The sequence below is a fragment of the Sylvia atricapilla genome, chromosome 24 (genome assembly GCF_009819655.1).
Source record: "Sylvia atricapilla isolate bSylAtr1 chromosome 24, bSylAtr1.pri, whole genome shotgun sequence".
Lineage (NCBI taxonomy): Eukaryota > Metazoa > Chordata > Aves > Passeriformes > Sylviidae > Sylvia > Sylvia atricapilla.
The window spans coordinates 1,870,507-1,886,636 of NC_089163.1; the positions used below are offsets into that span (position 1 = coordinate 1,870,507).

General features: G+C 58.3%; 3 protein-coding genes across 6 annotated transcripts; 2 read left to right on the plus strand and 1 right to left on the minus strand.

Annotated features, from left to right (window-relative positions):
- The first annotated feature begins 34 nt into the window (after window positions 1–34).
- Window positions 35–5,056, plus strand: EIF3I (eukaryotic translation initiation factor 3 subunit I). Its single transcript, XM_066335216.1, has 11 exons — window positions 35–85; window positions 305–397; window positions 492–579; window positions 1,079–1,144; window positions 1,611–1,760; window positions 2,579–2,706; window positions 3,173–3,283; window positions 3,569–3,658; window positions 4,045–4,118; window positions 4,337–4,429; window positions 4,704–5,056. The coding sequence occupies exons 1-11, from the start codon at window positions 83–85 to the stop codon at window positions 4,783–4,785; spliced, it is 978 nt and encodes a 325-aa protein (XP_066191313.1). The 5' UTR covers window positions 35–82; the 3' UTR covers window positions 4,786–5,056.
- Window positions 5,057–5,434: 378 nt separating this feature from the next.
- Window positions 5,435–11,067, minus strand: LOC136371256 (myotubularin-related protein 9-like). Of its 4 annotated transcripts, none has more exons than XM_066335215.1 (11): window positions 10,228–11,065; window positions 10,132–10,189; window positions 9,872–9,980; window positions 9,590–9,715; window positions 9,337–9,510; window positions 8,454–8,671; window positions 7,076–7,237; window positions 6,857–6,998; window positions 6,563–6,783; window positions 6,327–6,478; window positions 5,435–6,208 (listed from the first exon to the last, which is right to left on the minus strand). In XM_066335215.1, exons 1-11 carry the CDS (start codon window positions 10,547–10,549, stop codon window positions 6,045–6,047), a joined length of 1,848 nt encoding a protein of 615 aa, XP_066191312.1. In that variant the 5' UTR covers window positions 10,550–11,065; the 3' UTR covers window positions 5,435–6,044. The 4 variants fall into 4 exon arrangements, with proteins under 4 accessions (XP_066191312.1, XP_066191311.1, XP_066191310.1 ...); XM_066335214.1 differs by having other exon boundaries at window positions 10,132–10,191; window positions 10,365–11,064; XM_066335213.1 differs by having other exon boundaries at window positions 6,857–6,899; window positions 9,872–11,067.
- Window positions 11,068–12,027: 960 nt separating this feature from the next.
- Window positions 12,028–13,437, plus strand: FAM167B (family with sequence similarity 167 member B). The gene is made up of 2 exons (XM_066335356.1): window positions 12,028–12,606; window positions 12,990–13,437. The coding sequence occupies exons 1-2, from the start codon at window positions 12,301–12,303 to the stop codon at window positions 13,251–13,253; spliced, it is 570 nt and encodes a 189-aa protein (XP_066191453.1). The 5' UTR covers window positions 12,028–12,300; the 3' UTR covers window positions 13,254–13,437.
- Window positions 13,438–16,130: the final 2,693 nt, after the last annotated feature.

The following is a 16,130-nucleotide window of genomic DNA, read 5'->3' on the forward strand; positions in this document are numbered from 1 at the left end:
TGTCGCCATGCCAATGACGCATTTCCGGCGCGCCGCCGCCAACCCGGAAGTACCGCCTCCTTCACGCCTCAGCGTGGCCGCCATGGTGAGAGCGGGATGGCGGCGGGCTCGGGGGTGGTGATTTATGGTCGCTACCGATGATTTAACCGCTCCAAACCCCCGGTCCGGGGCTCCTGGGCGCGGGGGGGCGGCTTGGCCGCCCCCCCGCGTCCCAGGAGCCCCGGACCGGGGGCCGCGTTCTCCCTTTTCCCTCACCCCCTTTTCCCTTCTCATCGCTCATTTATTATTTAATCATTAATTCCAGAAGCCGATCCTGCTGCAGGGCCATGAGCGCTCCATCACGCAGATCAAATACAACCGCGAGGGTGACCTGCTCTTCACCGTGGCCAAGGATCCCGTGAGTAGTGCTGCTTATCCCCGGTAATTACCGTCATTAACGCGCCCGTCGTTAATTTTATTCCGTTTTGGGTTTTTTTTTTTTCTCCTCGCAGATTGTCAACGTTTGGTACTCGGTGAATGGGGAGAGGTTGGGCACCTACAATGGGCACACGGGAGCTGTGTGGTGTGTGGATGCCGACTGTATCCTTTGATCCCCCCAAAACCGGTTTTATCCCATATTTTAGAGCCTGATTCATTCCTGTTTGCTGCTCCTCGTTTTCTTCTCTGAGAGGAGCATTTAACTCTTATATTCCCTCTTCTTTTCCCATCTTTTGGGTATTTTTCCTGCCTTGCTGGTATTTGAGATAACATCCCAATGGATATTTGGGTTTCTTGTGCCTTGTGCTGCTTCCCTGAATATTTGGAGAGATCCACCACAGGGCAGCAGAGCCAAAAAAAAAATTGTTTAAATCCAATAAACGGAGCCTTTTCTTCCCAATTTCATGGGAAAAATGTGGGATTTTCCAGTGGGAACACTTGAGCTCCGAGTTGCCTTTCCTGGGGTGGATTTTGCCCTAAAAAAAAAATCCCTTTTTAATGTGGTGCAGAAACATTCTGTGAGTGTCCAGGCAGAGGAATTTGGGGCTGATGTTCCCAACCAGAGGAATCTGGGGCTGATTTTCCCTGACTGCTGGCCCAGGGGACACCAGGCACGTCCTGACTGGCTCTGCAGACAACAGCTGTCGGCTCTGGGACTGTGAGACAGGTGAGGCCATTCCCAAATCCCCCTTGGGGACACACTGGGACACCGCCTGAGCCCGGGGGACACCCCCTGGGGTGGCCACAGATCCAGGCTGGGGGGAAGAGAAGGATGCAGGGAGAGCTGGCGAGGGACTGGGGACAAGGAATGGCTTCAGACTGGAATATTGGAAGGAATTCTTCCCTGTGAGAAGCTGGGATGGAATTCCCAAAGTATCTGTGGCTGCCTCATCCCTGGAACTGTCCCAGGGCAGGTTTGGGTGGATTCTGAGGGGAATTTTTCACCTGGAGCAATGGGAACATCCCAACCCGGGGCTGGGTGACCTTCAAACCTCTTCTAACCCAAACCATTCCGTGCTGAAAGCTGGGAAAGCCTCCAGTGAGTCCTGGGTGGCTCAGCAGCACTCCTGCTGTCCCTGCCATCCCCTGGCCACCTCTCCCAGCCCTCCCTGAGGCTCCTGTGCTGTCCCCAGGGAAGCAGCTGGCCCTGGTGAAGACCAGCTCGGCCGTCAGGACGTGCGGCTTCGACTTTGGGGGGAACATCATCATGTTCTCCACGGACAAGCAGATGGGATACCAGTGTTTTGTCAGCTTCTTCGACCTCAGGGACCCCAGCCAGATCGGTGAGGAGGCAGGGATCCCCCTGGGATTCCTCTGGGATCCCTCAGGGAATCCCCTGAGCCATCAGATCCCAGAAGCTCAGGGTGGTTTGGGGTCGGGGCCGTCCTCAAATCTCCCCCCATCCCCATGGGCAGGGATTCCTTCCTCCATCCTAAATAAAACCTTAAAGGTTCTGTGCTTGCCAGGCTTTGGGGTTTGTTAGGCTGGGCTACAGGAGCACAGCAGGCTCTGGGAATGGCTCAGGAATTCCCAATCTCTGGGAATGGCTCAGGGGTTCCCATAATCCAGTAGAATTCCAGGCTGCAGATCTTTAACCCTGGCCACTTCCACCCTTTCCACTGCTCCCCCCTGGGCTCTGCACTGGGATGTGGCTGCTGGGGTTGGTTTTTCTGGGATCCTGCCAGGGAATGTCCCTCAGTGGTGCTGGGATCCATCCCAGAAGCCCAGGGTGGTTTGGGGTCGGGGCAGCCTCAAATCTCAGCCCGTTCCCGTGGGCAGGGATTCCTTCCCCCAGCCCAGACTGCTCCAGGCTGGCCTGGGATGGCACAGAGGAGATGTTTCCCTAAAAAACCCCTCTGCTGAGTGCCTGGGGGCTGATCCCATCAGCAAGGACACAATTCCCTCCTCGTGGGATTCCTTTGGGAACAGCAAAACGCTTCCCCTGAGACCCCTGGGAATCTGAGCCCCAGAAATAAAACTCACAAAGGAGTTTTGTCCAGATCCCACCCTGGAAATGCTGGAAAAGCCCAAATCCGAGCTGAGCACGGGATAGGAAAGGACAAAAGCTGGATGCAGTGCCTGTGGTTGCTGTTTCCCACAGAGAACAACGAGCCCTACATGAAGATCCCCTGCAGTGACTCCAAGATCACCAGCGCCGTGTGGGGCCCGCTCGGGGAGTTCATCATTGCTGGCCACGAGAACGGGGAGCTCAACCAGTTCAGTGCCAAGGTCAGGGCCTGGGGCAGCGTTCCCAAAGGGATCAGGGCTGGGATGGGGCATTTGGGGCACCAAACAGCGCCTTCAGCAAGGAAGATCAAAATATTTATTGTAATGTTCAGGAGGCTCCCCTGAGCGAGGCCGGAATTGACACCGCAGAGAAACGTGGAGCTAAATCCATTCCCTAATCCAATCCTAAATTCCCTGCCCACTAAAACCATTCCAGGGTTCTATTCTATGTTGTTTTTAATGAGGGAATCACTTCCCAGCTCCCTGAAAATTCCTGTTTCCTCTTAAAACCTGAGGCTCCCTCAAGCAAGGCTGGAAGTGACACCTCAGTGCAGGGACAGGAAACTGAATCCATTCCTAAATTCCCTTCTAACCCAAAGCATTCCAGGGTCCTATCCCATGATCCCCCAGGTTGTTTGGAAGGAGGGAGTCACTTCCCAGCTCCCTGAGATTTTCTCTTCCTCTCCAGTCAGGGGAGCAGCTGTCCAATATCAAGGAGCACACCAAACAAATCAACGACATCCAGACCTCACGGGACATGACCATGTTCATCACTGCTTCCAAGGATAACACAGCCAAGGTGAGCTTTTCCAGCAGCCTGTGGGGATTTCCTGGCAGGATCTCTGCTCAGAGAGGGCTGGAAATGTTCAGTGAAGAAGCAGAGGTGCTAAATAAACAGCCAGGCATTTATATATTGAAATACTTTGGTATTTCTACAGAACGTTTGCAGTTTGCCAATTCTGGAAAGCCAAACATTTCCCTTTCTGGGGGGGATATTTTTGGGATTTGAAAATCCCATGCAGGCAAAGCCCAGAAGCTGGAGCTGTGTGAATTAATGGATGAATTTCTCCCTTTTCCCTCGCAGCTCTTTGACTGCACCTCCCTGGAGCACCTGAAGACGTTCCGGACGGAGCGGCCGGTGAATTCCGCTGCCCTTTCCCCCATCTTTGACCACGTAAGGATGAGCTTCCTCAGGGCATCATCACTGACCCTGTGATCCCTGCATTGGGAGCCTTCCCAGTCCAGCCTAAAACCAGGATTCTGGAACGAGCCTGGCGGGTTTTGGTGGGTCTGGCACTGGGAATGAAGTTTTGTGTTGTCTGATGAAATGTGGCAGGGAGGTGGGAATTCCTCTGAGGATTTGTGGGATCAGTGGAAGTGCTGGAGGTGTCCAGGGTTCCTCTGGACCTGGCACTCAGTGCTCTAATCTGATTTCAAGGTGGGGATCAATGTTGAGCTCGATCCTGGAGGTCTTTTCCAAGCTCAATGATCCCAGGATTCCCTAAATCCCAGAGGGAAGCACTGGAGGGTTGTGATTGCTCTGGTTTCTCTCCCCTGCAGGTCGTGCTGGGTGGAGGGCAGGAGGCCATGGATGTGACCACCACCTCCACCAGGATTGGCAAATTCGAGGCCAGGTCGGTCCTTTTCTGTGGGAAATGGATTTGTAGAAAACTTTTATAGAGTTTTATAGGTTTAATTCAACACTTCTCCCTCACACAGAGCACTCCTGACATCCCACAGATTGCACTTCCCTTTCTTTTGGGAAGGAGAAACCCTTGAGGTGGTTTTCTTTGAGGATTCTGTGGTTTTGTCCTTTCTGAGCTTGTGACAGTTGCATTTTTCCTCCTGCCAGGTTCTTCCACTTGGCTTTTGAGGAGGAGTTTGGCAGAGTCAAGGGGCACTTTGGGCCCATCAACAGCGTCGCCTTCCACCCTGATGGGAAGAGGTGAGAGGCTCCCTGGGCATCCTGCAGTGCCCCAAATCCACTTTTTAATCGGGATATCACCAAACCCTTGGGATTTCTGTGGTGGGGATGGAACCAGCACCTGAATTCTCCCATTTTGAGCTGGCCCAGGGGGTCGCTCACTGATTTTTTTTTTTTTTTTAATTTTTTATTCCCCTTTGTGATTCCTGTCTCAGTTTCAGGAGGGGGTAGTGAGGCCAAACTTCCCATTCTTTGCTCCCAGCAGCATTCCTGACTCTCCCTTTCCTCCCTGCAGCTACAGCAGTGGTGGTGAGGACGGCTACGTCCGCATCCATTACTTCGATCCCCAGTACTTCGAGTTCGAGTTTGAAGCCTGAAGGAGGATTTCCCTCTTCTCTCCTCTTCTTTTCCCTCCTCCAACCCCTTGCCCAGTCCCTGGGCTCCACCACAGGACTGTTGGAAAGGCCTGAGGTTATTGTTGGCAGAGGTTTTAGGAAGTGGGAACTCGAGCAAAGGGCAGGGATGGCTTTTACTGGAAGAAGGGTGAAGGGAACTGGGTTGGCTGCCTGCCTGCTGGGCATATTTATAACCCAGGGGAGGGGAAAAAAAGAGGAAATAAATAGAAATCTTTTCTAAACACAAAGAGAAGCACCTCTGTGGAGTTTTTTTTCGGTGGGGGTTTTTTTTTCCTCCCTCATCTGGACCAAAATTAACGCGAGGGTTTTGATTTCCCAGCTCTGTTGTCAAGCGTTTTGTTCCACTCCCATGGAGCTGTGCTGGCTCCTCCTGGGACCTCTGTCCATCCATGAACTCCTTCCCAGGGAGGCTCCACGGCCTCCAGCCCAGCCCTGAAGTGTGAAGAGGCTGGAAGTGCAGGAGCCAGGGATTGTTTTCCAGCTGCCACGCACGCGCCCGGCCCCGCCGCTGTTTATCTGCTGGGCTGACCCTGAGCCAGCTTTCCTCATGGAACAGTTATTTCCTGCCCCAGGAGCTCGTGCTGCAGCTCCTCACCCTCCCACCCTCCTGTCTCTGCACAGGGCTGGTTTATTTTGCTTCTTTCCTTCCTCAAAACTGGGCCCAAGGGCAGAATTCCCAGGCTGGCTCCTGGCTCCGAGCCACTGGCACGACACTGAGGTGATTTGGTGAGGGGAGTGTTGGTTTAGTGTGTCCTGTTGGGGTTTTTTTTCTGTCATCTGGGGTTTTTTTTTTTTGGGTGATCTGCTATTTTTTCTGTGATTTCCTGGGGATTTTTTGTCCATGATTTCCTGGGGATTTTTTTCTGTGATCTCCTGAGTTTTTTGGGGTTTTTTTCTGTGATCTCCTGGGGATTTTTTGTCCATGATTTCCTGGGGATTTTTTTCTGTGATCTGTTTTTTTCGTGTGATCTCCTGCCCTTTAGCTCCAGAGCCATCCAGAGCACTGCTGAAATCCCAGTGGGAAGAAGCAGCTTCCCTGTGGAAGAGCAGGAGACTCAGGCAAAGGGCTGGGAGAAAGATTTACTGCGAGGAGCTCAGGCTGGGAAAGGAAGGTCTGTCCCCTGTCCCAGAGCTGTCCTTGGGCTCTGTGTCCTGCACAGCCCCTCCCATGGGGAAATCCAGTGTCACCTTGTCCCAGATCCCAAGGGATGTGTCCACATTCATCTGCCATCCTCTGTCCCAGCAGTGGAGTCAGGAAGGGGCTGGCTCAGCCTTTTCCCCGTGCTCTCCTGGGTGGAGTTGTTGTTTCCCTCCACCAACCTCCGGATCTCCCTCCAGGCCTCATCCAGGTGCTGGGAAGGACGGATCCAGCGAAGGAATAAACCTGGGAGAGAAGGGGCTGGGAGTTATTCCAGAGGCAGAGCAGCTCCCCCTGAGAGAGCCCAGCTTGGGGGGAGCTCAGGGAGGATTTTGGGGAGGATTTGGCTTTTTTGGGAGCTCACCCTGCCAGAGCTGGATGCTCTGGGGCTCCACGGAGGGCCAGATCACCAAGGGGTTGTGCGAGTAAAGAGGGTTCAGGTACTTCTGCTTCTCCTCGGGCTGGTTCAGCCAAGCCCAGAGCGAGTGTGTGCTTTCCTTCACCTTACACAGCCTCCTGCAGGGCACAGGTGCCACGTGTCACGGTCCCCAGCGGCGTTTTTGGTGTCACCTGAGCCGTGAGCTTTGTCCCCACACCCACCTCTCCTTCTCGTTGTTGCACAGGAAGGTGCCGTAAGCAGAGGCGTAGGCGTTGTCGAAGAGGGTGAGCAGCAGCTCCTCCCCGAATTCCAGGGAGAAAGGGAACTGCCGGCTCAGCTGCCACACGCAGTCGAGGAAGAGGAGGAAAACGGGCGCCTCCTGCTTGCTCCGGGCGTGGGAGGAGGCGGAGCGGGCACAGCGCAGCTGGAAGGGATGTCCCGCCTGCGGGGACACGGGGACATGGGGCCACCCAGCCGGGCTGGCATATCCCCACCCCGCTCCCAACAGCTCTCACCTGGATCCATTCCCGCTCCAGCAGCCCCAGGAATCCCTGCAGGCTGCGGCAGCACGGGTCCAGGATGAGCTGCGCCAGCGCTGTCACCAGCAGCGTGGTGTCCGTCCCCTCCGCGCCGTGCACCAGCACCTTGCAGTCCTCCCTGCCCAAAGGAGGTGACACCGGCGGTTCGGAGGGGTTTGGGAAGGGGAAAGGTGAGCGAGGGGCAGCCCAAATTACCTGTCCAGGCACTGGGCAGCCAGGCAGGCCGTGCTCAGGGCGGCCTTGACGTGGCTGAGCCAGCGGCTGCCGTCCAGGCGCGTCAGCCAGCGGTCCATGCTCACACACGGCTCACTGCAGGCCTCCACCAGCCTGCTGAAACTCTCCTGCAGCGGGCGGCCCCTGGCAGAGGGGGACAGAGCTCTGGAGAGGCTCCCTGACACTTTCCCTGCTCGATTAACCCGGTGATAATGACTGCTCAACACCTACAGCGCAGGGGGTTTGTCACAAAAGTCCGTGCTGTAGGTCTGGAGTAGTTATTACAAGTTTCAATTATAAAAACCCGATTAAACTCGTGAAGAAGGAAGGAAAAAAAAGTCAAAAAGAACTTGGACAGCGCCCAGAGCCCTCCATATTTTCTCATATGTATCACGATATACTAAAAGTCTTAAGTTTTTTCACCCTGTGAAATTACACAAACGATTCAAACTCCACACCCACAACCCCCATTCTTGATCTCAAAAACCCGTCCCAAAATCTTAAAGTCAGATGTGGTGCTTGCTTAAAAGGCAGCACCTTTTTAACACAGAAAACCTAAAATTTTCAAGCCTCCAAGGTTCCGACGTGTGCCCAGGTCCCACAGGGGCCGTGGTGAGAGATCCCTGACACCCCAATCCTGGTTTGGCTGGGCTGCAGGGGGCTGGGGAGGAGAGGGAGAGCTCAGAGACAGGATTTGGTGACTGAAAGCAGCACTCAAAGACCAGGGGTGTGGTGAGCCTGGCATTTTATGGGGTTTTACCTGGGGTAAGCGTCCAAATTTGGTTACAGAGCTGGGGCTTGACCTTAAAATTCTGAGGGCTTGACCAAATAAGGTTTACTCTATTAACATCTTCCTAATTAATGTCCCACCTGCCAAGATTTAATGAACGAGATGGGGATGGTGGAGAGCTCAGAGGATTGAGCTGCAGCATCCAAAGAGTGGCATTTTATAGGGTTTTACCTGGGGTAAGTGTCCAAATTTGGTTATAGGGCTGGGCCTTGACCTTAAAATTCTGAGGGCTTGAACCAATGGGGTTTACTCTATTAACATCTTCCTAATTAATGTCCCACCTGCCAAGGTTTAATGAACGAGATGGGGACGATGGAGAGCTCAAAGGATTAAATGCTGCAGCATCCCAAGATGTGGGATATGGCCTTTTATAGGGTTTTACCTGGGGTAAGTGTCCAAACTTGGTTACTTGACCTTATAAGTCATGAACCAACGGGGTTTACCCTATGAACATCTCCCTAATGAACCCCCCACGTGCCGGGCTCTCAGGTTTCCCCGCCCTCAGGGCTGCCGGGCTCAGCTCGGCCGTGTCCCCGGTGCCACCACGAGGGGACAGCAGCCCTCCCTCACCTCTCCAGGGCTCGGTGCAGCCTCCTCCACTGCGGGTAGGCGGATTTGGGCTCCGTGCCCCCGCCGCCCATCCGCGCCTGCTTGGCCGCCTGCGCCGAGCGAGTGTCGATGATGAAACCCCGCTCGCCCTCGTCCAGGATTGTCCCCAAAATCTTCTCGTCCTCCGGGCAGCGCCGGCGGTTGTGCCCCGTCAGGGGTTGGCTGCTGCGGAGCAGAGCCTGGGGGACAAGGTGGGACAGCTGGGGACATCCAGCCCGGAGAGGAGAAGGCTCCAGGGGGATCTCAGAGGGGCTCCAAGGGTCTAGAGGGGCTCCAGGAGCGCTGGAGAGGGACAAGGGATGGAGGGATGGGACACCGGGAATGGCTTCTCACTGCCACGGGGTGGGGTTGGATGCGGTTTGGGGAAGGAATTGTTCCCCGTGAGGGTGGATGGGCTGGAATGGCTTTCCCAAAGAAGCTGTGGCTGCCCCTGGATCCCTGGGAGTGTCCCCAGTTTGGAATAACCTGAGACAGCGGGAGCTGTCCCTGCCATGGCAGCGGTGGAACGAGATGATCCTAAAATCCCTCCCAACTCAATTCTGGGAATTCTGTGAGGATGGAATCCCTAAAATCCTTCATAACTAATGCTGGGATTCCATGAAGATGGAATCCCTAAAATCCTTTCCAACCAATTCTGGGGTTCCATGAGAATGGAATCCCTAAAATCTCTTCCAACTCCATTCTGGGAATTCTATGAGGATATAATCCCTAAAATCCTTTCCAACCCAATTCTAGGAATTCTATAAGGATATAATCCCTAAAATCCCTCCCAACCCATTCCTGGAATTCCAGGAGGCTGGAATCCCCGCTCCTGCAGCCGGCCGAGGGGCGGGGACGGACTCACGGTGCCGTTTTTGGGGTGGAAGTAGCTGAGCACGGGGAAGCGGCCGCCCTGGCGGAACCTCGCCGCCTTTGTCACCGTGTCATCGCCCACGGCCGCCGGCACGATCACGGCCTCGGGGTACGAGGGGCAGGCGCCGAAATCGCGGTTCACGGTGCTCAGCCGCCACTGGCTGCTCTGGGGAGGGGAGGGGACAGGCGACATCAGCGGGGAGCCCGGCAGGACACGGGGAAGGGTCCCTCCCGGCCGGACTCACCCGCGAGCAAAGGCGCTGGAAGAAAGTCTCCAGCGGGAACTGGTGCCAGCCCTGCTCCAGCCGCAGGCTCGGCGGGCGGTAGAAGAACGGGTACATCATCATCACCGAGTCCACCGAGGACAGCGCCTGCCGCGGGGCCGAGGGGACACCGGCGATGTCACCGTGCGCCACCCCCCGCTGCCGGAGCCGCGTGTTTACCCGGTTCGGTGCCAAGCCCAGAGCAAACACAACCAGCAGCGCTTTTTCCTTTTCCATGCCGAGCCTCTGCCGGCCGCGGCTCACCTCGATGGAGCTGGCGATGTTCAGACACTGCTCCATGCCCGGGATCTCCAGCTGCAGCACCTTCAGGTCCTTACAGCGCAGAGTGATGGTGCCCGAGGAGCCCGACACCCTGCGGGGACACCACCCGGGGTCAGGGGGACACACGGGGACACGCGGACAGCAGCACCGAGCTGTCCCCGGGGGCTCCCTCCAGCCTCTCCGCCATCGGGGCACGGTGGGTCCGTGGTGGAGATCAATAAAATAAAAATAAAAAGCCGAACCTGGTGTCCCGCAGGGAGGCGCCGGTCCGCGGGGGCTGGTACCAACCCAAATTCTGCACTCTGAGGAGGAGAGGAGGGCGATGCCCGCCGCTGGGCAGCGAGGAAGAGGAAGGACAGAGCCGGGCGCTGCCCATGGGGACAGCAGAGGGGACATCCTACAGCTCAGGGTAAGGGGGACACCGCTAACAGCGAGGGGACAAACCCTGGGGGACAACCTTGGGGACGAGCGGCACCTTTTCTCCACGGCGTCCACGTTTCGGATGAGCAGCCAGAGCTCCAGGTCGCCGCGGGGACAGGAGGAGAGCAGCAGGTGGTGGCTGGTGACACACAGGGTGCCCGTGACCGGGGTGTCCAGCCCCGGCCGCCACAGCAGCGCCTTCTCCACTGTCGCCGTCTTGATCAGCTCCGAGAACTCCATGGGCGCCGCCGCCTCTGCCGAGGGAGGGAGCGAAGGGAAGGGAAAAAAAAAAAAAAAAAAAAAAAAGGGAAATCCTGCGGCTCCGGGCCCGCCTGGAAACTCCTGCCCCTGCGCGCTGTCCCCTCTCTCCGTGTTGGCATTGTCACCTCCAGCGCGCAAGAGTGCCACATTGCCACCGCCAGGCGACGGGGAAACTGAGGCACGGGGTGTGGGGACTGAGCTGGCTCCGGTCCCCCAGAGGGGATTTTTGGGGGGATTGGGGTTGTAGCGAGCAGCTGCCGGTCCTTCCCTGCCGCGGTGGGGCTGAGCCCCGTCACCGGCCGCCACACAGGGTCCCCAAGGGCTCTGCTGTCCCCAAAGCCACCCGCGGGGCTGGGGACAGGCCAGGAGGAGGAAGAGGTGGAGGAGGAGGGTGGGTGGCCGTGCTCCTGTCCCGACCACCCCTGTGCTTACCTGCTGGGGCTGGGTGGCAGCTGGGGACCTCGGGGGACAAGCGGAGGGACAAGCGGGGGGACAAGCGGGGGAACAAGCGGGGACCTCAGAGGGAGCTGCTGGCCATAAGGAGAGGAGTCTCGGGGTGCCAGCGGGGATTTTGGGGGGCAGAGGCACGAGGAAGAGTCTCGGGGTGCAGGGGGAGGATTGAGGGGGGGGACACCGGGAGTGTCGCCGTGCCAGGAGGGGACTGGGGGGACACACCGGGAGTGTCGCCGTGCCAGGAGGGGACCCCGGGGTGGCAGCGGGACACCTCGGGGCGCTCGGGCGGGGCTTTGGGGGCGCAGCACGGGGCAGTTTGGGGGCAGCTCGGGCTGGAAGCGGGAGGGTGGCGATGTCCCCGCACAGCCCGGCCCCGCCGGCGGATGTCGCCTTTAAGGTGGCGCCGTCCGGGGGGACGCGGCTGCGCCCGGAGATGGCGCTGGGGCTGCGGGGGGGTCACCGCGAGGGTGCGACAGCGAGGGGACACCACGGGGGACAACGGGAAGGGACACGCGAAGGGACAGCGGGACTCGAGAGCAGCGCGGGGGGAGCACGGGGAGAATTTGGGGAGGGGGCTGGAGGGAACAGGAGTGAGAAGCCACGGGGCAGGTGAGACCCGGGGGACACAGGTGACACCCTGAGCCACCTCCGCTGTCCCTGAGCCCCTCCGGACGGCGAGGAGGTGACACGGGACAGATCCGGACGCGGTTCCACCTTAAGGTCCCGTCCGGGTGCGGGACCCCGGCTGTCCCCCGTGAGCATCGCTGTCCCCGCCCGCTTCTTTTTCCTTCCTTGGGCTTTTTTTGGGCCCCCCAAAGGGCGGCTGAGGCCGAGGATAAATCATCCCCGTTCCTCCGTGCCCGGGGAAGGCTCCGTCCGGGAAAGGTTTGTCTCCTCCCAGGCGGAGACAATGATGTGAAAAAAAAAAAAAAAAAAAAAAAAAAAAAAAAAAAAAAAAAAAGGGAAAAAAACCAAACTAAAACCACCAACCAAATAAAAAAACTTAAAAAAAAACTTAAAAAAAAAAAAAAAAAAAACCAAACAACAAGCCAAAAAAACCACCTCCTCCTTTACTCTCCTCTGGATAAGGAAATTCCTGCCCGTCAGCCCCGTCCTGGAAGGGTGGATAAATAGATAAATAGCCGAGAACCGGGAACAGCCGGGACACGGAGTGCTCAGCTTTGGGGGCTCCATTTCCCCGGGGAGAGAAGAAATTCAGGGGGTTCTGCATCAGCGAGGCGGTTTTTTGGGGAGGGGGCTCTGCTTTATCCCCCCCCATGGCCTTCAGGCAGCTGGAATTCAAAGAGCTGGGCGAGGAGGAGCCCACCTGGGAGGAGGAGAACCTGGACAGCGTGAAGGCGCTGACGGCCAAGCTGAAGCTGCAGACCCGCAGACCCTCGTACCTGGAGTGGGAGGCGCGGGTCAGGGGTCAGCGCTGGGGGACCCCCGGGGACCCCCGTGGGGCGCAGAGGAGCCCCGAGGAGCGGCGGGATGGTGATGATGGTGATGATGGTGATGGTGGTGGTGGCGTTTGTGGCTTTGCCACCGTGGAGGCGGCTCTGGAGTGGCTCAGGACGGAGCTGGTGAGTAGGACACGGGGACAGGGGTCACCGTGCCCGGCTTGAGGTCACTGGGAGGGAGAAGGGACAACACAGGGACCCAGGGGTGGTGGCAGCAGGTGACAACGCCTTGCCTGAGGGTCTCCGCTCCTCCAGCCGAGCTCCCCTGCCCTCCAGCTGGCTGCACGCGGATTCTCCCAATATTTCTCTAGTGCCACTGCTCTGCCCCTGACCCCGGCAGCGGTGACCTTGAGGGGGTCAGCTCTTGTCACCTCCTCCTGCCACTCCGGGGGTGGCACTGGCAGCACAACCCGCGCTGTCCCCGCGGTGTCCCCGCTCCCGCGGTGGCAGGAGGGGGTTGTGCCTTGTCCCCTATCCCAAAGCATCGCTGTCGCTCGTCCCCGCAGCGGGACATGCAGGCTGCGGACCAGCGGCTGGCGCAGCAGCTGATGCGGCTTCGGGCTCGGCTGCACCGGCTGAAGGTGGAGGAGGCCTGCCACCAGCACAAGGAGATGCTGGACGACGCCACCTTCGGCCTCGAGGGCTGCGAGGAAGACTCGGATCTGCTGTGCACCATCCCGCCCAAAGCCGCCTTCCTGCTCTCCACGCCGCTCAAACACATCGGCGTCACCCGCATGAACATCAACTCGCGCCGCTTCTCCCTCTGCTGAGCCCCCGAGGGCACCCCTGGGTGACTCGGCCTCGGGGGTCCCTCCCCAAACCCCTCGGGCCAGCTCCTCCCAGGGGCGGTGGTGGCACTGTCGCCACGATGTCACCGGGTTTGGGCGAGGAGGGAAATGTGGGGAGCAGCTTTTGGAGGGGGAATAAAAGGAGCTGAAGGTTTTTTTCCTTCCAGCTGCTGGCCCTGAAAGAGGTTTTTTTTACCTCCGTGTTTTTGGGGAGGTGCCAGCTGCAGGTGCCACTTGAGGACGCGACTTTCCCAGAAAGTGCCAACAGCGCTGGGGAAATTTTGGGATCATCCCGGGGAGGATTTTGGGGGTTCTTTCTCTCCCAAATGTGCCCCCCAAAGCTGCCACAACCTCCCCCGACACCTCAGGGCTTCCTGCCTATGCCTCTGGGCGCTGCCTGCGGCTTCTGCTCCGATCAAAGCGGCCAGCACAATGCTGCTGCGGTTGTCGCGCTGCCAAACGGCGCTGCCAGTCCCCGCCAGGGCCACCCAGTGTCCCCCGAGCTCCGGCCCTTGGTCACCGCGGCTCTGCAGCCGCCGGTCTGCGGTGGCACCGCGGGGACACGGCGGTCACGGGCTAAAGGGTGTGGGGACACAGCGCTCAGAGGGGACAAGGAGGGGATTTGGGGGGTGACAGGAGGGGATTTGGGGGGTGACAGGAGGGGATTTGGGGACACAGAGAGGGCGCGGGGACAGGGGACAGCGCAAGGGGGACCCCAGGGGTGGTGGCAGCAGGTGACAACGCGCTGCCGGAGGGTCTCGGTGTCCCCTCGCCCACCCTCGCCGGGAGCCGGTGGCGATGGCAGGAAGCCACCGAAGGTTTTGTCACCGGCTCTGCGGTCGGGAGCGAGCTGAGAGAGAACGAACGGGCTCCTCTTGAGTTTGCTCATGAGGCAGGAAGCCGGGGCAAGGCGGGGAGAGCAGGAGCGGGGCGGCGGCGGCGCGGCCGGGCACGGGGGGCTCCTTGGGCACCCCAAAAACATCCCACCCGGGGTTTTGGGGGGCTCCTTGGGCACCCCAAATAATCCCACCCGGGTTTTTGGGTTCTTTTCCGCACTCCAAATAATCCCACCCGGGTTTTGGAGGGCTCTTTTTTGCACCCCAAATAATCTTACCCGGGTTTAGGGACTCCTCGGGCACCCCAAAAAATCCCACCCGGCTTTGGGGGGCTCCTCTGCGCACCCCGCGGGGTGTCGATGGGGAGGACGTGACGGGACATGGGACACTGAGAGCGGCCGGTCCCCACCTCGCTGCCACCAGGTGAGAGCCGGGGACAGCGCGGCTCCGCGTGGGATTTGGGGTTCTCCCGGCTCAGGGCTGGAAATGGGGGTCCGGGCTGGGGTTTGGGGGGGATGAGAGCGCTGGAGGCAGACTGGACTCCCCCATCCCTCTGGGGGCTCCCGGGTGGGGGAAAGGCGCTGTCCCCATGTCCCCTGTCCCCCTGGGGGTCCTGCCAGGGGTGGCAGCGCTGGTGGCCTCCCAGGGCTGTCCCCAAACCCCCATTTCCAGAGCGAGGCAGGAGTTTTGTCCCCAGGGCGAGGCAGGAGTTTTGTCCCCAGGGCTGTGCCGGAGGGACAGACAACAACTCGGTGTCGGTCCTTTAAGTTTAGTGCCAAATTTGCGCCTTCAGGAGCTCCGAAATTCTCGTTTTTTTGCTGCTGGCTCAGAGTAAAACCCTCCCTGCTGCAGTGGCAGCTTGGGGACACGGTGCTTGGTGTCACTGCCAGCGCTGGGTGTCCGTCCAGAGGGCTCACAGCTGGCTCACAGCTGGCTCAGGGACACTCAGGTGACCCAGCCACGGATTCCAGGCTCCTCACGTCCTCCCACGTTGGTGACAAACCACCAGGCCCACGTGGGACAGCACAGGACAGGCAGCCAGGGGGTCCCAAATCCAGCGAGAAGAAACGCAGGGAAAAGGGGACACACCCGGCAGGGACAGCCCTGGCCACCCGGACACAAGGGGCACCTCCACACCGCTCCCTGCCAGGCCCCTTGACACAAAGAAATTCGGTTGCACAGATGCAGCCACCAAAAGACTTCAAACACCCTTTTTTTTTGTTGTTTTCTTGGTTTTTTTTTTTTTTTTTTTCATCTGTCGTGGCCCTGGGGCAGGTGAAAACGGCTGCTGCTGCTCGGTGGAAATTACGCTGTGGCTTGAGGCTGTAAGAAGAGAAGAAAAAAAAAAAGGCACAATAGCAGCACCTCCCTTCTCAGCCTGGGAGGAAAAAACAGCTCCAGGCCCCTCTGGGCTCTGCTGGGGGGTTTGGGGAGCTCTGGGCACCTCCTCTTTGGGCTCAGGGGCCTGGATTTGGGATTTCTCAGCTGTCCCTTGGCTCTGGCTGGGAAATGTGGGCGCTTTGCTGTTGTTCTTGTCCATAAAAGCCGGGCTCTGCTCAGAAAACCCTCAAAATGTGGGTGAATTTTGGGGTTTTTTTTTGCTCTTCTGGCTGCTGGCTGAGGTGTAGGGAGCCTTGATGGGGATTATAAGGAAAGAGCAAAAGAAAATCTGTGTTTGAGCACTGTCACCCTGCCTGCAGCGTGGCCAAACCCCTTTCTGGGGGCCAAAATGTGTCCCCCCAATGGGTGTCCCCAGGGTGGGTTTGGAGTCCCCAGAGCAGCGTTGAAGGACACGGGGACCTCACTCCTGAAATGGCCCCTCACCTGCTCCTCTGGCCACCGTGGGGACAGTCCTCGTGTCCCTGTCACCTCTGCAGCTGAGGGAGCGCCAGGAAATCAAACCTGGAAGTGCAGGCTGGGGGCTTGGACTGGCATTGGCAGCACCCTGGGGACCCTAAAATCCTCTCTGGGGACCCCAAAACCTTCTTAGAGACCCCCAAACCCTTCTTAGAGACCCCCAAAC